The 25029-nt window shown below is 39.4% G+C and overlaps 2 protein-coding genes across 2 annotated transcripts in view; both read right to left on the reverse strand.

Moving 5' to 3' along the window:
- The window catches only part of LOC135462875 (uncharacterized), a 315472-nt gene that overhangs the window by 10526 nt on the left and 279917 nt on the right, over positions 1 to 25029 (reverse strand). The gene's annotated exons all lie outside the window — the stretch shown is intronic.
- Positions 667 to 7585, reverse strand: LOC135462503 (uncharacterized). The gene is made up of 6 exons (XM_064739730.1): positions 7576 to 7585; positions 6766 to 6909; positions 5318 to 5443; positions 3568 to 3651; positions 2991 to 3078; positions 667 to 2554 (listed from the first exon to the last, which is right to left on the reverse strand). The coding sequence occupies exons 1-6, from the start codon at positions 7583 to 7585 to the stop codon at positions 2107 to 2109; spliced, it is 900 nt and encodes a 299-aa protein (XP_064595800.1). The 3' UTR covers positions 667 to 2106.

Here is a 25029-nt window from a genome sequence, read left to right on the forward strand (position 1 = left end):
AACAACTTATATGACATTGCTATTATGGCAAGGTCTGAATCTTGCTCTAAAGCCACACGTCGTGAAATGGAGGAATGCGACATGTTTGCTCTGATAAAAACGCACCATGAATGAAAGAAAACGCATAGGTTACCGCATACATGGAATCAAAGAAAGCGCATACCGCATGCCGTATCCGCGTACCGCGTGCCGTATACCGCAAACCGCATACCGCGTATATGGAATCTCAGCTTTAACGTGTGTCACTGATCCAGACAAGCACTGTTACTTCATAACGCAGTCACACATCCCACCCCCCCTGTGTTATTTTACATTAACCCATTGGACGCTACACAAATATTTAACAGGTGCTATGTAGATGGCTATGAAATGTACATCAGCATTCAGTCTGGGTTAAAATCGTATTTTGTAGTGCGTAGTAAAAAACAGAAATCGTTGGTGACGATTTGCTGCTGAAGGGACAGTGACGATCCACAAGATACCAGTTTTATTCATGTGCAATACATGTACATGTAACTGTTTATTTACTTCATGATTCTTTATAATATTTTATATTATATTTTTATTTTTATAATCTTTCTAACATAATCAGACGGAAAGTATCATAGTTTTGAAGATCGTTTAAAAAAGTGAAAAGTTGTACTTCTCATAAGAAAGTCACTGGATTTTTGTTTTAAAATTCTCCTCATTATTTTCTTTTCTTAGGCGGAGTGTTGGGGGATCGGGGTGGTGGTTTCTCTCCGTATTTAACAGGTAAGTTTCCTTCCTCTTTATAGGACGACATAGGCGTGCAAATGGATAATTATCGAAACATACTAATCTACACGGGAACACAGAGGAATATGGAACCACTAATGTGACGAGGACAGCTGGAAATTTGTCATTTATCTCACAACTGTCAGTCGTGAATGGAATAATATTATCCTCGAATCAAAACAAGAAACACTGAGTATGTATGCAGACTTACCTCTGACGGATATAACCGTGAGGGTTAACCATAAACACTGTAAAGTCAGTACACTGCCCCATCGTCTTGGGAGGGTAGGCATTGTCGTTCTTTCTACGTTGGCCACCTTTACCTGCCTGTGTAAAGTCTCCCTACTGTATACAAAATCTTTTAGTTTTTTGAGAAAGAGATTGAATGTTCACCAGTGTTGCATAACAAATGCAGTACTGTTTAGTAAGAGGACTAGACGACAACCTGTTGGAGTGTACATATTACATCTCTCGTAATCAAATGAACCGCTCATATGTGACGTGTACTGTTGTTTGCGTTGTAAACTAGTAAGGCTTTATGCCTATGAAGGGACATGCTTATCTATATGTTGATTTTGTTCTCAGTGCTATTATCATACGCCTTCCAAGCTTTTCAACCTAACCTCCGACGCGTGTATTTTATTATCCGATATATAATATATTGCACAATAGTTCTGCTATCATATTTACGTCAATTAAGGCTACTATGATTAAAGTAGCCATTTAGTACTAGATTTACACATAATAAGCACGTATAGGAACGAATGTTAGACAAGTGTATGTTTATGTATGCTGATAAAATAATGTAGTACATATAAATACCACCAGAATAATTGGAAAATAATTCAGGTTGTTGTGGATATTATGAAAAAACACTCTATGTGCAATGTACAGTCTTCGTAGTATAACTACCTAGCTTTATGTAAAACATGTGCTTTCAGTATGTAACAGTGAAGAGATCTTGTCCTGCACCTGTGTGCAGGACCTAGAATATACCGTTGAATGTGGTTTAAATGAAACACAGGCCTGTTCTACAAGTCGTTAGATATGTAGAATTTAAGATATCCTGTGACGAAGCTAAAATTCTACAATGATACAGCCGTAAACTTAAATTCTTCTCTAAATGTCAGAGGGCACTATTAAAATTAACGTGACGAGGAACTGTAACGAGGAGTAAAATGTCAAAATCAGTCAATATGTTGATATCATCTAATATGTCACTTTAGTCGGCAAGGGAGATAAATGCTGCAGTCAGCTCTTGACAGGTTGACAGCAACATATAATGCAAACTGGAATATGTAAAAATAGGATAAGTAGAGAACAATATTTTTGTGTTAGTACATCTTCCGTTCACAATTGCATTGTGAATGCTACATTCTCTGTACAGTGGTATATGTATCCAGGGCCGACCAGGGTATCGCCTCGCTCACTTTTATTGAGACGCTTGTTTTCCACAAGAGATGTGTACAGTCTGGTCCCTGACGTGTCCCGTGAATTAATAGATTCGTACAGTCCGCTATTGTCATTGTCATTAGGTGACTGTGATGGCGCACTAACGTCTTCGTATGCTGGGGAATCACCGATTGGTTGTGCATCAGTCTCGTTTATGTCCATTTGAATTTCAGTTCTCGGGCCGGTTCGTCTACTTCGTCTACTTTCTTCCAATGATGAAGAACTCTCAATATTCTCATAAGAATGTTCGGTTTCAGCAGCTGATAGGTTGTCATTTGAATTCATATTTTGCAACACAGAGCCTTGAGACTTGCATAATTCCACTACTTTCAAGCCCCAATGTTTCCTGTGTAAAAGAAAGCTAAAGTGAATATGGATGTTTTCCTACAGTTTCATATTTTGTTGATTGTGGAATGTTTACGTTTCTTCTACATTTCTGCTGTTTCTAAAACCTTTATGTATCATACATCAACATGAAGAGTAAAAGCTGAGCAGCAATGATAGTGTTACAAATGGCCAGTAGTTATACATACCGGTACATCGGCCTCTCGTCAGTTTAAATCATTGTTTTTATGGGATTTATTCTAGCTATTTATTCTGTTAATGTAAACTTCATAATACACGTTCATGATCTAGAATTACTCAATATGCTGTGTTGTCATCATATTTGATAAGGAAAAACATAGAAACGTTGCAAATGGATCAGGACTTGGAGATTCTTAGTCAACCAGCAGAGTCCTGAATTATGCAGGAAAGCACAAGAAAATACGTAAGTTGCTTACCGAATAAGAACAACAACAACAACGATCACCATGATCCAAAGAGGTTCCCCGAATCCTACTGCGAGCCCGACTGTTAAGGCGTTACAATCTGAAGCCGAGGAATTGAATCAGACAATTAATATTTTTAAATATGTAACGTTTTAAAATGAGACATAAGTAGCAGGAAAATGCATACGAGCGTCATTCCACCGGCTAATACTTTGGCTTGGAATGTGTGATGAATCGCTATTCTGTGAACGAACGACAACAACTGAACAATATTACTTTTTGACTGTCAGGGAAACACATGTAGGAGAACAGATATTATAATGCAATTAGCTATACTGAAATCAAATACTCTGCAAAATACTATTAGTTTTGCAGGAATATGGTTCGTTAACGCTAATATGAGACAGTAAGGTTTAGTCGAGCAAAGTTTTTCAAATCAGAAATTCATAAGGGCAATACAGTATTGTTTATACTGCAAAAGTACTGATTCTGTCAGTGTTTGCATGAAGTAACTGAGTATTAAACACAGCAGCTCGAACAAAATATTGAACATAATTTAAAAAATGTGTCAATTAGATGGCAAACTTACCGGACTGTACGTTTCTGTTTTCGTTTGGGCCGGCTGTTGTTGTTGTAGCAGGGCCAACCGAGGCCGTGGATTTGCTTGACAGAGCTGAATTAAAGTAATGATAAGCAGATGTAGAGATCCACATAGGGTTAAAATGTGTTTTACACACGCAGTCATACCAAATTATGTCGCGCATGCTTTAATCTTTTGTTCTTGGTTAGATTTATTTGTACTTTAAAGTAGATTCGATTAATTCATAAATTTTAATGCGTGTTAACAACAGTCAATGATGTGTGTTTCCCATTTAAGTTTTGAATAACATTGCGGTAAAACATCATCTTCTGTTTGATACATTTACCGACTATACAACAGCCTGTTCTATTACTGATGTGAGCTGTGTTTACAAAAATCCGTGTTATTATTAAGCATACCTTAAGTTTAGGTATTTCTTATGGATGCAGAATATTATTTTAAATATAATCGTTTCCTAAAACGAGAACAAAGGAATAAAGTGGGTGGTTGAAAAAGGTCAGTATCCTAAATTGCTTTCGCCGTTTCTTTGTAAGATTTTTTTTTACCGCGCAAAGTCCAGGTAAACATTTAAAACATAAGAGTGGGATTTACTCAGCTATGAGTTTTTAAATGGAATTTGGGGTGTAGATTTTTTAGTGAGTGAGTGCTTGGGGTTTAACGTCGTACTCAACAATTTTTCAGTCATATGACGACGAAGGAATCATTAGGGTGCTTGTACGTGTAATGTGCCTCCTTGTATCAGGACGGATTTCCACCGCTCTTTTATTTAGTGCTGCTTCACTGAGACGACTTACCGCAGGCAAGTAAGCCGCCCGCCCGAGCCATTATACTGATACGGGTCAACCAGTCGTTGCACTATCCCCTTCATGCTGAACGCCAAGCGAAGAAGTTACAACTTCCTCTTTTAAAGTCTTAGGTGTGACTCGATCAAGGATTGATCCTGGATCTACCGGTCCCGAAGCGGACGCTCTACCAACTGTGCTATCCGGGCCGGTCTGTAGATTTTTTATGCCGACAATGTAGACTTGTACATTGGATTGTGCATATCGGAATTATAGTACCTTTTTTATCTCAACGTTGGCTATGTCCCCAAGATTTTAACTGTAATCTCACATGTTAAACTTGTCGGGCATCTCACTACCCCTAGCCAAAGACATCGTTCAGGCTTTACTGTGATCTTCAAATTTATAACATTTTGCGTGCTTTTTAATAACTCTAAAATTTTCGAGACAAGCAACAAAAAGTGACAGCAAGCAACCAAATGAATTTAATATCACTCCCATGAAAGGACATCAGGGTTTGAAATCTGGCTGTATGTTCAATAATGGTGTAAAGTTCACCTAGGGCTAGAAATACATAGTTTACTATAAAACATGCGTAGAAAGAAAAGAGGCTAGTGTTAGGATGAAAAATACACCAAAGACACAGCCACACTAAACCACAATACATGCGCTTCAAGTGAATGAGTCTAATCCATATCTGTTTGTACACTAACTTTTTAGAAATCCTTACCCTTTGTTTCTACGCATACAGTGTGTCGCCTGACCAATTCTTCTGCACGTCGGAAGTCTGAAAAGTTAGCCGACTTGAGTAGATTTCCGCCAAAACATACTTAACACATGTAGCTAGTTTAGTGATTTCCTGTGCTGAAATGATTATGCCCGTATCTCATTTTACTGTTGTTTTTGCATCAACAAATTGAGTGACAAAATGTCTGGTGCATTGTCCATGTACTCACCCAGACATTGCCCTGTCGATGACAGTGTGGCTTTCTCTGAACACTCACACAGGTGCCTGTCATTACCTGAAGAGTCCCTACACGTGGTGTTGTCAGGGCACACACTACCTTTAAGGTCACACTTTTCTGCAACATACAGGATAAAGATAACACACGTTTAGCGGTATATTTTGCCTAACTAACCTTTTTACTATAGGACTGGCAAAAACAGTGTAAGTGTCTAAATCCATGCTGAATTCTGCTACATATTTTAGGTATCAAAAAAGCAGACAGTCAAGTTAAAGCAGTTTTGTGAGCAAGGACTATTGTGTAAGTTCATATCGAAAGACTGATGTAGTGTTAACACTATTATCTGGTGTACGTCTGCTAAATTACCTGTTAAAACTTGTATAAGTAAAGAAATAAGTTTTACTTATTTCGTAAAAGGCACATTTTAAACAATAGATAATAGATTTGTCATTTCCTCAAATCAAATATTAGCTTCGAGTATTCAGAGGCTATGTACCCCATCGTTAATAACCTTTATACCATAGCACTGAAAAAAGCACACATAGAATAACTGACTAAATCCCTGCTTAATTCTACTCAATATTTCAGATATCAAAATAATAGATAGTTATGTTAAAGCAGTTCTGCGAGGAAGGACTGTCGTGTACGTTTATGTCGAAAGGCTGATAAGCTGCTAAGACTATTATCGGGTGCCCGTCTGCTAAATTACATGTTAAGGCTGGAATAGAATTATTTATTTTGGAAAAGGCCACATTTAAAACAATAGATGATAGACCTCTCATTTCCACAAATCAGATTTTTTGCTTGAAAAAAGCCAATGCTATGTTCCCCACTGTTTATTCGTTCTGACTTCTTCAACAGGTGATGTTGGAGAACATAAAGGTGTGTTAAAATGCTCCAATATAAGAATCAATCTAAGCGAGTGTCTTTAATTTGCTCTTTTAAAATGGGTGAAATTGTACCAATCAGCGGATTGATACATATTTCTTTCCTGAATGAGCCCTCGATGTGCTGTTGTGGCCTAGTGTTTCAATTCCTCGGAATTCTGGTTTCTGAATGAAGATCAATTTACGCCTAGTAATTAAGAAATGTGGACTGTTTGTCTGCTAGGGAATCCGTGCAGACGTATGGAAACACCTGAACAAATTACCATATTTAAATACTTATCATTAGCTGAGAATTTCAGCATGGTAACAAACAAACAAACACTTGGTTGTTATGATTACTATCCCAACTATTTAAAAATATGCCAATTCCTTCTATCCATACATGCATAGCTGTTTAAATCTGCAACACTACGGACGAATGTAGCCTTGTATCACCGAAGTCTGTGGTATCGCCTGATAATAAGAAAAATCAGTTTTGGCTATACGTTTCATTACCAACTCGGAATTACAGCGCAATTTTACATCTCTCATGGTAGGCCTACATTAACTTACCCACACAGTACCACAGGGATGGAGATGTGCCCTTCAGTTCTCTTGGTTCAGCATTGTTGAATGGGCATCTACAATCACTCCTGTCCGTGTTACACTCTGCTCTGTATCCACATAGCTTATCTCCACATTCCGTAACTCCCTCACCTTAGGACACAGACAAATAAAGCTGGTTATTAACAGCACATTGTCCCTCTGAATCACACTAACCTGCAATCCAAAGACATTTCCAAGAAATACTTTATCTTTTTTTCTTGAGAGACTACACAATTCCTTTTTGCACTGTGTAAGTCCCGAACATTTGTATAGAGGCAGTAAGACTGAGTGTATTGCATGTACAATTTCTTCCAATGTTACACTATGATGCCTTGTAACGCAAGCCTGTAATTTGGACGAATTCGCTCTGAGTTAATGATGTGAGATATATACATAACACGATGTAGTCATTTTTGTTTACCAATTTTATAACCTTCATAATATCTTCATTTCGATGTGAAAGCGTTTCATCGAGGTGTTTCCAGTGAAGGACTCCTTGTAATTGGATGGGAAATTCTTCCCTTATCACTCTCTAACATATCTATGTAAAATGATCTTGGCTCACGTAATCATATTTTTATTATAAATGGAATTCCGCGAGGAAAAAGACTTTAGCGTAGAAAAATCTGCTGTTGACTTTACTTTTGTCATGTGATAAAACAGATGGTATAAACCACATCACTTCAGTTCTTCACACATGTTTTTTTTTTACTTATTCTACTTCATATTCAAGTAAACTTTCCTTATTTTTATTTGTTTCATTGCATGAAAAATTACCTGACGACATCAATGTACTACAGTGGATCGATTTCTAATTGCAAGTATTTCTTTTATACGAGTGTTGCTAAAGACCACCATTTTATTCCAACACAGAAAAGAAAGTATTTCAATATCTAGGACGTAAACATTCGTAATTATCAAAGTCTCGCACTGCACCAAACTGCCTAATAATTTTACACAGAGGACGGAATTTCTCTTTCTCTAGCGCTGCTAGTCGTTTAAAATAACTATAATGTGGATAAATTCTTTGAGATTGTTTGGTGTACTATAATGGGGCGGTTGTTTCTTCGCACAATGGTAATAAACTTATAGCTTATAGCATACATTGAGTATTTTCACCATGTTTAGGTTGTTATACAATCTGATGATTAGGCACAGTGCTGTATTCCACTGATACTGTAAATGTTTAACTTACCTAAACAGTAAAATAGAGAGTTAGGATTACCGTCCCTCTTTCTCAGGTCGCTGTTGTCAGACAAGCATACACACTGAGTCGTATTCATGTCACATCTAGCTCGATAACCACACTGTTTGTTTGTTCCACATTGTTCAGATCCAGCACCTGGTAACACAATTCAGTCAAATCTGAGTTTAAAAAAAGATCCAGTTCTGTCTCATTAATCCGAAAAGATAGAAGATGTGGCCTGTACAGACAGATCGTAGTTACAGTCGACTGTTTGCCCCACAACTACATTTACAATAAACTGTAAAAGTAAATTTCTCCTCGTCCACAAAGAAATTGAAAGGTGATTGTAAATCACATTATACTGACTCCTGGTCAACCAGTTCTGTCTCCTTGCTCTAAACTCTTAGTAATGAGTGCCAAGCGAGGCAGGAACAAGTCTTTGGTATGACTTTGGCCTCCGGACTTCGAGTCGGACGCTCAAATTCACTAGGCCACCAAAGCGGTCTTGGAGGGGATTGCCGGCAAACATCATTCAATTCTCAGACATGTGACACTTTATCAAAATGGTAGGGGCAACAATTTTCGATTGCTTAAAAAACCAAAAAAGAAAAAAATCCTCACAGAAAAACTGGTCTGTCTCATTATTCATCACTCGTTATCTGTATGAGTTTAAAAGTGGCGATCTGTGAGTGGATAAATTTCATTCAACACTGATTTGAGTCACACGTTTAATAAACTTCCCTGTATACAGAGATTTGGCAGATGTTAAAACAGTTAGTGTTTGTCCCTTGTTTACATGCAGTAACTAAAACAGGTAAAAATGTAACTGTTTTAAACACTTGTCCTATGCAAAAGTTTATACAGAAATCTCTGCGTTGCCATGTATGGAAATGTGTTTTCAGATAGAAGTAAACCGGAATGCACAGGATACAGGCTATTCACTTCATGATGTATGTTTTCTTTACCGATCTCATCAACGGGAACATATCCAACAAATCTCGACGTGTATTCCGTGCTACTTACAGAGTTTTGTTAGGAGAAGTCTCTCATCCATAACTGACACATTACACATGCAAACCTCCCGGAAGTTAATAATCTTTTTGAATGAGAATTTTGCCGGGCTTGGTATTCGGGCTATTTGTTTTATACATGTTTATATTAGGACTTATCCTAGACTACTGGTTTGTGTAAGAAGGCTTCTACTGGTGGTAAGATACCTCATATAAGCGTGTTTGACACGTTGGTACACTTAGAGTGTTATTCACTCACCCAAATTCTCAGCTGTGCTGGGTTAAGACTTTCAAAAGTCGGAGGTACAGCAAACACCTGAGGTTATATCATGCCCACCAACCATAAAACTTATCCCCATTTTATAGCTGCATTTTGCTTGTGCTAAGCAGCAATCAAATATGTAAATAAATACATCTTTAACAGCGGGAGCTATTCTATCTTGGGGCCTCAGGACCTGATCCACTGTGGGTAGAACACAATAGGCAGGTGAGCCTGCATGTGTGGACTGCTGCAAGTCATATGTATATCTTGTACTTATATTTATAGCCTTTGTCGCATCGGAAAAACCAAGGTGCCTCTCACCTTACAGTCGCTGTGAGGTCAAATCCAGCTTATGCTGGCTTCCTCTCCGGCTGTACGGGGGGTGGGGGGCTTGCAAGAAATCTCCAGATGGTCCTAGTTTTCCCACGGGGTTTCTTCCCGTTTTACTCCAAGTACAATACTGGCAATAATGGCGTATGTGATGACTAAGGCACCTCAAAACAAAATAAAGACTGTTGAAGCAATGATTAAGTTAAAAAAATTAGGACAGCCATTAGGAGCCACATGGGTAAATTAGCCGGACTCACCTGTGACGAGTGTTGCTGTCAGACCAAATGTTAAACCCGACAAAGATAGGAGCTCACCCCAGCGTCTTGAGAAGGTAGTGATTGTCATCGTCCATACGTTAGCTGTGTACATTGTCTGCGTAAATTCAACATGCACGAGCCACTGTATTTAGGTGCGTGGATCCTGAATTTCTGCAATGTTTACAACAGTCTGCCCTTTCTCAGTGTCACCCTATAGAGTTATATTGTATACCACGGGACTGGTTTGTCTGTGCATTTATTTTACTTCCTTATTGGAATAAAACGTTCTACCCCAGGCCATTCATACTTTTTTGTGACCTATTTGCACGATTTATAGTTTATTGTTTTGGTAAATAATGTGGTCAAGAAATGGTCATTAACAGGACTGTTTTTATTTTACAGCAGTGGAATTTTGGGTAACAGCTATTATTACGTGGAGATGTATGTTTTAGGCAACAGGTTCAAATACATTCTTATACCTCGAGACGGAATGCTTGATGACGTCTGTTTCTCGTTGTCACTCAGTAATGATACCACGAGAGTAGTTCGTTTTTGCATTTATGTTAATTCCTTATTGAAATTAGACGTACTACACAACACGATTCTTCCTGATCAGGAGTATGTTTATTGCTTCATTGTTTTCTCCTTTTCTTATGACCAACATGATCCAGAACTAACAGGGCTGCTTTATGTTTCATGGTGGACGATTAGATAACCTCTGTTCTAGCGTTAAGATGTATGTAGTGCTGCACACCGTCTTATACATTCTGTTACATGTATAAAACTCGGCAGGGATATGCTGAAACTTCGAAGGTTATACAGAGATGAAGGAAAACAACGGCAAGAGAGAACGATATGGTGTAAGCCGTGTCTAACCTTTTTTAGTGTGAATAACCTCAAAAGCAGCACAACGCTATTTACTGTATACAGCCCTGCATCCATTGAGTACATTAATGATGCAGCTGTGTGTATCTGAATGACAAGTGGTGATGTACATTATACAAGTGTAGTACCAGTTGAAATTGTATACAGGTAGTGTGAAGGATTGTGGCAAAATACACACATACTTCGACATGTACAGATCTATATAGATCAGGTATACATTTATTGAGGATATGATAATATGTTAAAGTACTAGTATCTTTACGCAAGTGGGTCATAGCATGGCTTTGAATTGTGAAACTCCTCTTCATGTTACACTCATTTGTCCCACATATTGCCGGACTTACTGAGTTCCCGCAAACCGCGTAACCTGTTTAAATGGCTGACCCCCTACAAATTTATTCAAGTGTATCGAAGTCACTTTTTGGGTAGAGAGACATTTCAGTATTCCATGGACGATTAAATCAAGACGATTGTTGTGTCTATCATGGACGTTACATTTCCCCCCGCATTTCTGACAGCGGAACAAAAACTGCTGAAAATATGTTTACGTCAGAATGGTACAAAAACGAAGGGCTGTTGTTTTTATGGTGATATGTCTACTCTTCTCCACCCATAACCCAGGGCACCCTCGTGTTCAGGAAAACCATTCTTCATTCCAGCAGTAAACCTTAATAGCATTAATACATAATTAAAATTTATCATCAGTTTATCTTCTTCGATCACAATCTTTTCCCACCTGCATTTCGTCAATCCCTCCAGTCAACTCAGTTTTATTTTGTGCACCACAATAATTGTACTGCAGTCAAGCTTTAGGAACTGAAGCTCCTAGATCGTAGGACGCAAAACCGAGGACGTGACGACCTGCACACACGTAGGTCCGTAGAACTATATACAGTTTACATGTACACACTAATGTATCACTGCGTGGGTATCGATCGATGTGCTTTAGTGTGGTGTAAGCCCGTGCAGTTAACTGTACGCAGGTGACATTACTGTGTCAATCAGGGTTAATTCCACGTTAGTCCGAGATCCAAGTTGTGGACAATAGTTTCTTTATCTCCGTGTATTGCACACGCCCCGAGTCCTGACTACATTAGCACAAGTCTGCCTGACCCCTATTGCTGACTGTGTTCGACTTGAGCAAAAGGTGCAACTGCGTTCGAAGTGTTTAAGATCCTTATGTGTCATAATTCAGCGTTGGCCCCATTAATGACTGAGTTAGCCCTTGTAAAATTCACAGCGGCTAAACATTGGAAATATATTGAATGAACAGTTTACCTGTTGCGATAGTTTACCTTATCAGAGCCTTAATACATTTTAAAGTTCATGTAACCTAAACAGTGTTGAGTAACTTTAGTGCTAAAGATGACAACAAGTAGACCGGGTTAGATACCAAACGTAGTGCCAACTGCTGCCTCAGAGGTTAAAGCAAGGAAACAGGCCTTGTTGGCCCCGTGTATAATGTGGTTGGTATCTGTGGCATGGTATTTCAGTTTACAGGCAGAACTGTAATGGACTCGACCTGTCACGAGAAGACACAGAATATGTACATATCCGTGATGACTCGACATGTTAGTGAAAAAATGTTAAATACAAAATAAAATCCTGTGAACAGCCTAAGTATTTTATCGCCTTGCACTGGAGCACTGTATCACAATAGGTTTAACAGTTGCGAAGGTGAATTCGTGACAGCAAGGAAAAAAAACAAAAACAGTGGCCGTATCGACACTAACAGTAAAGTGTCTGTGAAGATCAGATATCAAACTCGTTACTATCGATTTTAGTATTGTCGGATAACGATATCCTGGCACCTTCACCTTGCTGCAACTACATATCGACGCCACACATCAATCATAAGGACATAATCTCGGATTCTAACAGAATGACGAATGGCATGCAGCAACACACACCTGCTCAGGAATCAATCCAAACTGGTCCTACCGCTGGGTCCCAGAGAGCTGGAAGACTACACCTTCGTCACAAAAACAGAAATGACTCAATACACACCCGGGCTCTCCGTGGCCAAGGGACTAACATCCAAGCACGACGCAGTTGACCCAGGCGCCTCCCATGAATGTGAGTTCAAGTCTAGCTCACGCTGGCTTCCTCTACGGCCGTTCGTGGGAAGGTCCTTTAGCATCCTGCGTGTGGTCCTATGTTTTCCACGGGGCTCTGCCCGGTTTCCCCCCACCATAATGCTAGCCGCTGTCGTATGTGCATTATTGTAGATTACGGCGTAAAAGACTATCAAATAAATAAATATGTTAACTATGTACAGTTCTAACCTAGGGTTGATCAGAATGAGACGCAGTTATAAATAGGTGCGCCGGAGTCCATAATTATTTAAAGACAACTGTACGCGTTGTCAGATTTAAGAACAAGTTATTTGATGGTATATCCTTGACACACTGGTTTCTGTATTAATAACTTCTGACGCTGATTCGAATCGTCACACAGCACACAGGATCTACCTAATGTTACAAGGTGAGTCATGTACACGTAGGCGTCATTCACTTCTACAGGTGAGTATCTAAAAGAAGTATTTTTATTTGTGCTAATGGATACTGGAATATGTATCAGTAAGTTCAACAGATAAACAATACCATTGTGTTGGTATTTCTTCATTTCTCAGTATCATAAATGCTACAATCTCTGTACATTGATATTCACGAGCGATTATATTATAGAGTAGCTATTTTTAATGCGACCTTAAGTTTTGCCTCAGAGTTGTGTACAGTCTGGTATCGGACGTGTCCGCTGTCTTAACAGACTCGTACAGTCTGCTATTGCCATTGTCATCAGGTGACTGTAAAGGCGAATTGATGTTTTCGTATGTGTTGGGACTATCATATGCGGGAATAACGCTAGGAAAGCCAAGTCTGGGACCAGCAGGGTTGCTCGGTCCGCTCTCTCCAGGTAACGATGAACTCACTACATTCTCGTAAGAATGACCTAAATTAACAGTTGATGCGTTGTCAGTGGAATTGGTATCTTGCAGAACACCGCTTTGAGATCCACCTCTTTTCTCTTCCTTTAAGCGGCAATGTTTCCTGAGGAAAACAAAGAAGAAAAAAAAAACATTCATTTGATTCTGTTTTTTACTTAGGATTGTATAGCTTTTTAGTGGTTGAAGCTTTATGTTTTTTGCATATTCCCGCACATTTGACTGTTTTCTTTTTATGCACTCCCTCTACCTATAAGAGAGTATGAAGTTTTTCGTCAGGAAAACTCTCCCTATAGATTTTAGTTCAGTGTGTTAGGGGAGTAATGTTAAAAAGTGCATGCGCTTTTGGAATGCACCAGGTGACTTAACTTTCAAGCAACTATTGCTTGAATATGGATCTAATACATTAAAGACGAACAACATATAGAGACAATTCAGAACAGCGGGCGACAGTGTGGGACAGGTATAGTATCGCCTCTTGTCAATTTACCCCAGTTATTCTAACTGTTCTAATTTAAAGTTTAAATTTCGCCACGATATGGCTGAAATATTGCCGATGTGGCGTTAAGCCATAATCATTCATTCATTAAAATTTAAATTTGCTTAAACGGAAGCAAATTACACGCCTATAGCACCCATGGGTTAAGCAGGAGTATGCTGGTCACTGGTCTAGGACTATTGAGAATACTGCGTTGTTATCACAGTTAACATACAATAACATTCAAATAATGAAAAGGGATTTTACAATGCAAAGACTAAAATAAATCTAGAGCTTTTCAGCTGGATGTACTGGAAATAGTATGTCGATGTGCGTGTTTGCTTTTTGCATATGCAGTCTTTGCAAATTTCCCCATTTTTCGAGTTTGAAGCTCGAATCTGTACTCCTGAGACACTTTTGAGCGAATTCAATAAAATCCGTGTAAGTTGTATGGTGTCGATTTAAATGCGCAGAGGTGCGTTCTGGATTGAAGACATATGCCCATGCTTCTTCGGAGCCTCAGCAATAACATTGTTTCTCTTATCTGCGGTCTGTTTATCTACAGTTTTATTCCTGGCTATTAACCTTATTTCTGTGAGCTCAACCACAATTTTAAACCTTACAATCAGCTCTGTTTGCGCTATTTTAGGTTTGGGTTTTAGGTGTTATGTGAACAACTGCCGTGAGCTTCTAAGTTTAGCTTGCCACTGTTTCCATATGCTGAGTTCAGGGCCTGCTGTCTGCCTCTACCTTAGAATGTTCCAGAATCCGCTCAGTTCGGTGCCTGTTTGTTTACAACATGTGTTCAAGAATTCTCTTATTCTAGAAAATTCCACCAGTCTATATAAGACCTATGAGAGCAGCTCAAAAGGGCAGAAAGGAGAATTACTGAGGAGTTTTTCATGCTTTCGCTGTGTGTTACTTTAGTAGGCCTTTTGTGCTAAATTTTGGTGTCTTTATAGCCTCTGGCTTTGTTATATCCTATCTCCACCGAGCACTTGTTCAGTCTGAACTTGTATATTTAATTTGTGCTCTTGTGTACACAGCGCTTATTAGTACACGGACCCTGTCTGTGGAATTTTGTGTATATTTCGTCATACACTCAGTTATACTGTGGATTTTCCCTCTTGTGAATATTGCCTCTGTGCATTTTTAAGTATTGTGGAATATATGCGTCCGTTTGGACTTGACACCGTTGTACATATAAGTACTTTAGTATTTGCATAGATACTGCTATCCTTTCTGGTTAAACTTAAGTACTTAGGTATTTGTATAAGTCTTGTTATCTGTTCTTGTTAAACATAATAAACTGTTGAAAAATAAAATCTGCTGTTTTTGGTTACTTTTTTGTGCGGCTAAAGTGGCGTGTATTTCGAAAAAGCCATCTCTTTATCATACAGACAGTTTGGGTCGTAACAGTTGCCTTGTAGCAGGAAGATAGCTATGCTTTTCTGTTTCGCCGTAGCAACATACATGTATCTAAACAATGACTAACACTCCCTGAGTATTCCCTACGCATTGGCTAATATATTATAAGTGTGTAAGCGAAAAAACAGCTTCAAAATCGGAAATTAACCAACTTCTGATATAAAACTCCTTCATGTGATCATGTTGATGTGATGATAACCACTTCGTTCAGCGCATTTTTTTTCATGTTCCACAATGGACACATCTTGGGTCCGGGACGTCTTCGTCCAACATGATTTGCCCTGGATTGTAGATGATAAACTTACCGAACATAGACAACGATCATAAATAGAACAGCCAGTAAAATCGCCCCTCCCATTCCTGTAGTCAATCCTACTGTCAGCTCCCGTGAATTGTCGTCTATAAGACATGTTATATAGTGAAGGGGGGTATAACAAACACGCCAGGGTACAAACGGATCATCAAGTTATATTAAAATATTTTTCTGGCGAAAGAACCCCTTGCATCTAGATTTGAAATTGTTCTTCTGTCGCTCAGGTCGATTGCCAACCAGTTTAAAATTAGAGATTGTCTGCGAAAGGACGCAAGCGCTTCGCCCCATGCGGTTGAAGTTGTTATGTAACAGGTGTAGCCAATGGAATATGCCAAGCTAATGTGTTCGTTGATGGCATTGAGCTTTAATTGGAAGAATACAGTACATAGCCTGTATAGATTTAACAATTACATATTTGTCTTTACATATTTAAGCTTTACATGTAGGTGCTTTTGACGATCCCTGCCCTGGACAGTGAATGTGTACACAGACCCGCTCTCATCGTTCCTGGGGTCTTGGTGCCTTGTTTACAGTTTCGAAATTCTAACCTTCCTCAAAAAACGGCTCGTCTTCCTAGAACATGGTGTCACAGGTGAAAAGGTATCAACCCGCCACCCCCACTCCACCCTCACCCCATCCCCTACCCCTCCCACATTACTGTCTGCCATGGTAGTTGTGACAAAAATTACAAATATAAATAGTAAATAAATTCATACCCTTTGGTGCACTGGCTTCATCTGCTGCTCGAATCGTAGAAGTCGGTCTTGTACTTCGTGTAGCCTTATCTAACAAAGACATGAGAGACCAAACGTACATAAATTTAAATTAAGACTATAATTGCTTTCCTCATGTTTACTTGCATCTGCACCACTCCAAGTACACGTTTATCTGTACGTATTCATATTGTAATCTGACCCTTACTTCTGCAGGAAGTCATTTATGAGGCATGCACACAGCATTTGTTAGATGTGTAAAATGTTGTATATTATTCTATATCAGAAGTTATTTATTTTATACTATGATATTTTTAAGAATACTCAAAGTTTACAGTAATTATAGCTCTTGTGATTCGCATGATAGGGTTTAAATGTCAAAGTATGTTAAATGTGATGACAATACACTATTTTGAGTAATTCTAGACCAGTAACGTCTTTTCAGTTGCAATTAACTTTATGCCTAATTCTGCTTTAGCTATTGTGCTACATGTAGGAGCATGAACAGTTAGATCAAAATCCTAACTGAGGTAACCTGACAAGAGGTCGTATGTCACCGGTTAAGTATGACCATTTGTCAGTAATCACAGCTTTTTATATTAATACAGGTCAAGATACACTGTTTGTAGTTGTCTTTAATTCGGCCAAAAACACTGGTACCAAAATACTATTTCGTGGTGATAAAAGTGTAATGGTTTCTTGCGTCGGTCGTTTAGGAAGTTTATATGAGATCACTTTTATTAAGTCACACTCATTCATTTGCCCAGTGCAACTCTTCTGGCTATCTTAAGATATTTCTAACAGGACAGTGACATTTTCTTCTTATCTGAGCGTTTCACACAGTATAAGCATAGGCAGTTTGTGGGGCGCTGTTCGTGTTTATTTCAACCTGTACCTAGATAAACCTGGCGTGGCGAGGGTGGTTATACTGGTGTTGGAGGTAACAAAATGGCAGAAACGTTACTACACCAGCTCTGCGAGGAGGGACGTCTCTTAGCCATATTTCTTGAAGAAGGGCACGTCTGATTCAGTTTGGACTGCTATCTAGTGATAAATACAACTTTATGCAAACAGTATTATACACACAAGTGGGCGAAAGTGTCGATTTTTCCTGTATATAATTTATGAAGTAAAATTCTACATGAGCATTAATGTAAGCTGTTTCTATTTCTTCTTGGAATAGGACAGTTTAATAAACTTCGTCGTCATCAGTACAAGGGCAAAATTTTAACAAAACACGAATAAAAGAGTGATTGGTATCTTTCCGACAGCATAACGAAGAGCCGCTTGTTTCACCAGCAGCCTACACAGAAAAGGCTATAGGCTTACTTTGGGTTGGACTTTCTCCCTCTGTGGTGACATGGACATTTGATGGTTTACCTGAAATTGTGAAATCAAAGTGTTGAACAGATGTCAATTATCAGGGACAATTTGATTATTCTGTCTTCCTGTTGATCTGACCGTTGATTTGACCGTTGATAATCCGGTGGCGCAAGTGCCGGTCAACTGTAAGTTAATAAGCTGGCAGCTTTCTGCGCAGAAATAGTGGCTTCGTGTTGCATTTTTTTTGAAACTCCTGGAGTTAGAAATTATCAAATAGAACGGACTTTACGTAAATGACAATAAAATATCCCAAAACGTTTATATAAATACAGCAACAGAAAATAGACCCCTCAGCAACAGCAGGGGAAATCACTCTTCATTCCAACTCGTCTGTGTACAAGTTCGCACTAAAATGTTGTGAATACCACAGTAGATTACATCAAAGAAAAAAACAAGAGCAGCGATGACGGTGTCATATTTGTATATGGCTCACCTAACACATAGCTCACCTAAACATTGTCCTTTAGATGACTGTGTGGCTCCCTTAGAACACTGACACAGGCCCTTGTTACATGTGGTGTTGTCAGGACATCTGTTGCCTTTAAGCTCACATTGATCTGCAATATACAGGGTAGTGAGAACATACGTTTAGCGGTATATTTTGTCCTTAGTATGCTTTATACTATAGCACTGGATAAAACAGCATAACTGTCTAAATCCACGCTGAATTCTGCTACATCCTTTACGTATCTCAATAGCAGACAGTTAAGTTAAAGCAGTTCTGCAAGCAAGGACACTTGTGTACCTTCATGTCGAAAGGCTGATGCGCTGCTTAGGCCATTATCTGGTGTCCTTCTGGTAAATTACATGTTAAGGCTTGAATAAGAAATGTTTTACTTATTTGGAGAAAAGCCACATTTAAAACAATACATAATAGATTTGTCATTTCCTCAAATCCGATTTTTCCTTGAAAAATCAATTGCTATGTTCCCCATCAATTATTTGTTCTAACTTTCTCAGTAAGTAATGTTAGGGTGCGTGAACGAGTGTAAAAAATGTAACAATATGATAATCATTTTAAGCGAGTGTGTTTAATCTGCTCTTCCAGACTGGGAGAAATAATACTATTAATCAACCGATTTAATACATATTTCCAAAGGTATCCCACAAAATAGGCATGAAGATCACGTTACATCTAGTAATTAAGAACTGTGGACTGTTTGTCAGGAAATCCGTGGAGACGTTAAGAACTGTGGACTGTTTGTCAGGAAATCCGTGGATACGTATGGAAACACCTGAACAAATTACCAAATTTAAATGCTCATCGTTAGCTCAATATTTCAGCATGATAACACCGGGTTAATATGTTATTATTATGGCTATTTATAAATATGTCAATTCCTCATATCCACACAAATAGAAGTTTAAACCCGCAACACTAGAGATGGATGTAACCTGTTATTACCGAAACCCATGTACTCGGCTGACAATAAGAAATGTCAGTTGTGGATATACACTTTATTACCGATTTGTAATTACAGCAGCAATGTTATATTTCTGATGGTAGGCCTCCTTTAACTTACCCACACAATACCACAGAGATTGAGGTGTGCCCTCCAGTTCCTGTAGTACACCATTGTTGATTGAGCATCTGCACCCACTCCTGTCCGTGTTACATTCTGCTCTGTAACCACACAGCTTTTTTCCACAATCTGTGACTCCCTCATCTTAGGACACAGACAAATAAAGTTGGTTATCAACAATACATAAACTTCTCGAATCACACTAACCTGTCATTCAAAGACATTTCCATGAAATATTTTATCTTATTTTCTTGTGAGACCAAGAAGTTCATCTTTGCACTGTGAAACCCCCGAACCTTGGGATAGAAGCGGTGAGATTGTGTGTTTTGGTTGTGCAATTTCTTCCAATGTTACTCTATGATGTTCTATAACGTAAGCCTGTAATTTGAACGGATTTGCTGTCAGTTAATGATGTGAAATGTATACATAACACGATGTAGTACAGTTTTTACCCATTTTATAACGTTTATAATTTTTTCATTTCATTGTGAAAGCGTTTCTTTGAGGTGTTTCCATTAAGGGACTGCTTGTAACTAGATGGAGAATTTTCTCCCTATCATTCCCTAACATATCTATGCTCATGTAATCATATTTTTATTATAAAAAGAATTCCCTAAGGAAAAACTTTATAACGTAGCAAAATGTGCTGTAGACTTTTGTCGCCTGATAAAACGGATGGTATAAATCACATCACTTCAGTTTTTACCACACATATTTTTTACTTGTTCTAAGTAATTTTTCCTTATTTTTTATTTGTTTATTTTTCTTCGCATGAAAAACTACCTGACGACATCATTGTACTACAGTGGATCGATTTCTAGTTGCAAGTGTTCCTTTATTTATACGAGTGTTGCTAAAGACCACAATTTTATTCTAACATAGAAAAGAAAGTATTTCATCATCCACGGCGTAAACATTTGCTATAATCAAATTTCAAACCGCACCAATCTGCCTTATGGTTTTAAGCAAAGGACGAAATGTCTCTTTCTCTGGCTTTGCTAGGCATGTCAAATGACTACAGTGTGGATAAATTCTGTGTAATTGATCCGTCTACAATAACCGGGCGGTTGTTTCTTTATATAATCGTCATAAATCTTAGCCTACACGCGTATTTTCACTACGTTTAGGCTGTTACACATTCTGATTATTAAGCAGAGTGCTATTTTTTACTGCTACTGCACATATTCAACCTACCCAAACAGTAATACAGAGGGAAAAGTTTACCCTCCTTCTTCATCAGGTCGCCGTCGTCAGACAAGCATACACACTTGATGTCACATCTAGCTCCATAGCCACACAGAGAGTTTGTTCCACAGTGTTCAGGTCCAGCACCTAATAACATAAATGAGTCAAATCTGAGTTTAAAAAAGATGCATTTCTATCTCCATAACATGAACAGATAAAGGCGATTCAGCCTAGAATTGTCATACATGAGGGCAGACAAAAGGTGGAAAAAAATATTCCGTATATATTTATTGACCAGGGACCGCACAGTACGAAGAAATCCTAGCTACAGTCGATTGTTCGCCCCACAACTACATTTATAATAAACCATAAAAATAAATTTTGCCGCTTGTACAAAGGAAAAGGATGATTGTGAAATCACATTATACAGACCCCTGACCCACCAGACCCGTTTCCTTGTTCTAACCTCTCGGTGGGGGCACTAAGCAAGGCAGAAACAACTACCATTTTTAAAGTCTTTGGTACGACATTTCTTTCCGGTTTTCCGTGCGGACACTCAAACCATTAAGCCACCGAAGCAGTCTTGGAGAGACAACATCATTCAATTTTCAGTCATTTCGTCAAAATGGTGGAGACAGCAAGTCTTTGATTGCCCCCCAAAAATTATTTCACAAAAAAACTGGTCCTTCTCATTAGTCGTCAGAAGTTATGTGTATAGGGCTTAAAGTGGCGATTTGTGACTGAACAAACTTATTTAACACTTATTTGAGTCACAATGTTTTATAAACTTCCGTATAGGCAGAGATTTTGCACATTTTAAAACAGTATGTGCGTGTCGTTCGTTTTCAGGGGGACGTAAACATGAATAGACGGAATACAGACTATTCACTTCATTATGTATGTTTGTTTAACTATCTGACTTAAGGAAACATACCTAACAATTCTCGATACGTATGGCGTGCTGCATTTAGAGTTTATTAGCAGAAATCTCTCTTCGATAACTGACTCGGCGTTGACACAGTGAAATGATTTTATGGCGTTGACACGGGGAAAGGTTTGATGGCCTTGTCAAAGGGAATGGCTTGATGGCGATGACATCGGCGAATGTTTGATGGCATTCACGCAGGGATGTGATTTGATGACTTTGACGCTGGGATTTGGTTTGATGGCGTTGACACAGGCGAATGGTTTTTTGGCACAGAAATGGGAATTGGTTTGATAGCCTGGAAAATGGGGAATGGTTTGATGCCATTGACTCTGGGGAATGGTGTGACAGCTTTGACGCTCGGATGGTTTGAAGATGGTCAAATAAAACGTGGTTAGATGGCGTTGACAACGGGGAATGTTTTCAAGGCATTGACCGAAGCAAAAGTTTCGATGCCGTTGACACAAGGGATTTATATGATGGTAATGACACAGGGGAATGGTTTGATGGTGTTGGCACTGAGGAATGGCTTAATGGCATTGATATATGGGAATTGTTTGGTGGCGTTAACACAAGGTATTGATTTGACGGCGTTGATACTAGGGAATGGCTTGATGGCGTTGAAACTGGAAATCGTTTGATGTCGTTGACATATGGAAATGGCTTAATGACGATGACAATGGGGACTGGTTTGATGACTTTGAAACTGGAAATGGCGCTAACACCGGGGAATTGTTTGATGGCATTGATACTCTCAAATGGTTTGATGGCGGTGACACTGAGGAATGATTGAATGACGCTCACAAAGGGGAATGGTTTTATGGCGTTGACACCGCTGAATGGTTTGATGGCATTGACGGTGGGGAATGGTTTTATGTCGTTGACACAGAAAATGCTTCGATGACGTTGACACACAAGAATGATGTGACAACTTTGACACTGCGAATAGTTTGATGATGTTCAAATTAAAAATTGGTTTGATGGCGTTGACACTGGGAAATGATTGAATGCCGTTGACGTATGGATTGGTTTGATGGAGTTGATTCAAGGGAATTGTTGATGGCGTTGACACAAGGGAATGACTTAATAGCGTAGACACAGGGGATTGGCTTGATGGCGTTGGACACAAGGTAATCATTCCTTGGCGTTGACACTGTGGAATGCCCTAATGCCTTTGAAACTGGAAATGTCGCTAACAACGGTGACCAGTTTGATGGCGTTGACACTGATGAAAGGTTTGAAGGCGTTGACACTGGCGATTTTTGTTATGGCGTTGGCACTGGGGAAGGATTGAATGACGTTGACAATAAGAAATAGCTTGATGGCGTTGACTCAGGGGAATTGTTCGATGGCGTCATCTGAAACATCATCTTTTTATGTAGAATCTTTTCATCTTTTTATGTAGAATCTTCTGTCTGGACAAAACAAGTGAGTTTTGAGAAGATACCACAAATACATTCTACTCTGACATTTAATCTTTTTGCCGGATGACACGGCCAACATGCAGAACGATCGCCATTTCTACAATTTCGTAGTATAAAATTGATCCACTAACCTAACGGAGCTTCTTCAAGCGTATTAATTTTGTTCAACCGCTTTGAACCAATAAACTGTTTTCTTATTTATCTGATTGGTATTTTACGCCGTACTCAAGAATATTTCATTTATAGGACGGCGGTCAGCATAGGAGGTCAGTGGGGGAAAACTGGGCAGAGTGCGGGAGAATCCCACGACCAACCACAGATTGCACATTCTGACGTATCCTATGCAATGTACTGAACGTGTTGAATAAGTGGATGGTTTTACACCAGCCAGTACCCTAGATATGTGATAATTCGAACTGAGCCTTGGGTATCGGGGCTGTATAAGATGCTATTATTTATATATCTAAATGAACAAACACAGCCGTGCCTGAAATGAATTAACAAGGGCCCGATCTAACTGGTTGTATGTGACCATTTCCCAGTTGACACACGGCTATCTCTACTCTGTTTTTACTCTCCATTATGTTGTCCATTATATTGTGTTCCCGTTGGTGATTCTTCTGTAGCGTTTAGTATCGACGAGACCTGGCCACTTTGCACTGTTTTAATGGTATGGTATGTTAAGTGTGATGACAAGACAGAATTTTCAGTAATTTTATACAAGTGACATATAAACACTGCAATTAAGATTACTGCATTATTTTCCCCTAATTCTCCTTACACCGTGGTGAAATGGAACGTCTAGTTTGCTATTACATAAACATTTGCAGGAACAATGTATAGTTTTCACTGAAGTAATTAGGCTAGATACCGTGTTTAATCGGTGAGATGTGACCATTTGACAGGGACTGACTGTATACAATCACAGCATGGTCAGAGTGGTAGGTTCTCCTTGCACCCCCCCCCCCCCCCGGCAATTTTTTGGCGGATGTACTTGCCACTTTGAAACTCGAAGGCGTATATTTTACCTTCCTGGCCTTGAAGTTCGAACTTCGACACATCAGCCAAGTCGCTTAAAGACAGGCACGCAGACCTGGGACCTGCTGCGTCCACCATACTCATTGCATTTCTAGGGTAGCACTGAGGTACCCTACATTCATATACTTGCCGACTTTGTCTAAAAGCGCCACGGTTAAGTGCGTTATATAGTCGGCGCGCAAGGCTTTGTACTGTGGGTTGGGAAATGAAACTGTCTTCCCGCAGTTAATCCCTTCATCAGTCAAGGCAATGACCTGAAGTAGTGTGGAACCGCCACTGAAACCGGAGGTTATTCTCACGTTTTCTCAGGTGCTCAGTTCATCTAAATGCACGAAGACTTCTTCGTGTGAGACCAAGTTAGGGAGATTTTCACACTCCATAGTCCCCTCTATGGGCGCCATCCCTTCGGAGAACCCTAAGATGGGGACAAGCTCTTGGAGTATTATAATGGCATTTCTAAGGAGGGTATGGACTAAGCGGCCCGTGGCTTCATTCAATCCCAGAGAAACTCCATGCGGGCGGAATATGTCCTTGTCCAGCGTACAGACATTGTAGTAGCCCGTCGGCACTTCAACACGTTTGCCCTCAAGCAAGAAGCCCACTCCGGTGGGGATATTCACCCAGTTCGGGTAGAATGTTATCTCACGAAGGGCGGTTTTAAGGCGGCCGTCGAGGTAGTTAAGGGCACGAGGCAGCGTGTGCTGTTCCCCATTTAGAATGTCAGTCAATGTGATGAACATTTTAGCCACGATGAACAGCGAGGCTTACAGGTTCAATAGAGAGGCCACTTACAAGGCCGGGGCATTTCATAGTATCCGAACCCACGCAGAGCAGCTCAAGCGATTTGACATCTACATCGATGAAAAGAAGGACTTTCCTGTCCAGTTCACAGATGTGTTGGCCAAGTACAGACTGCCAAAGATAACCAGCAATGACATTGTTCGGGC

This window comes from Liolophura sinensis, chromosome 2, assembly GCF_032854445.1.
Source record: "Liolophura sinensis isolate JHLJ2023 chromosome 2, CUHK_Ljap_v2, whole genome shotgun sequence".
In the NCBI taxonomy this organism is placed as follows: domain Eukaryota; kingdom Metazoa; phylum Mollusca; class Polyplacophora; order Chitonida; family Chitonidae; genus Liolophura; species Liolophura sinensis.

Excerpts from the sequence above, each read along its gene's own strand:
- LOC135462503 (XM_064739730.1), bottom strand. Across the intron at positions 5,444-6,765 it reads ATCCCTGTGGTACTGTGTGG|AAAAGTGTGACCTTAAAGGT; the intron begins GTAAGTTAATGT and ends TGTATGTTGCAG. Across the intron at positions 3,652-5,317 it reads ATCGACAGGGCAATGTCTGG|CTCTGTCAAGCAAATCCACG; the intron begins GTGAGTACATGG and ends ACTTTAATTCAG.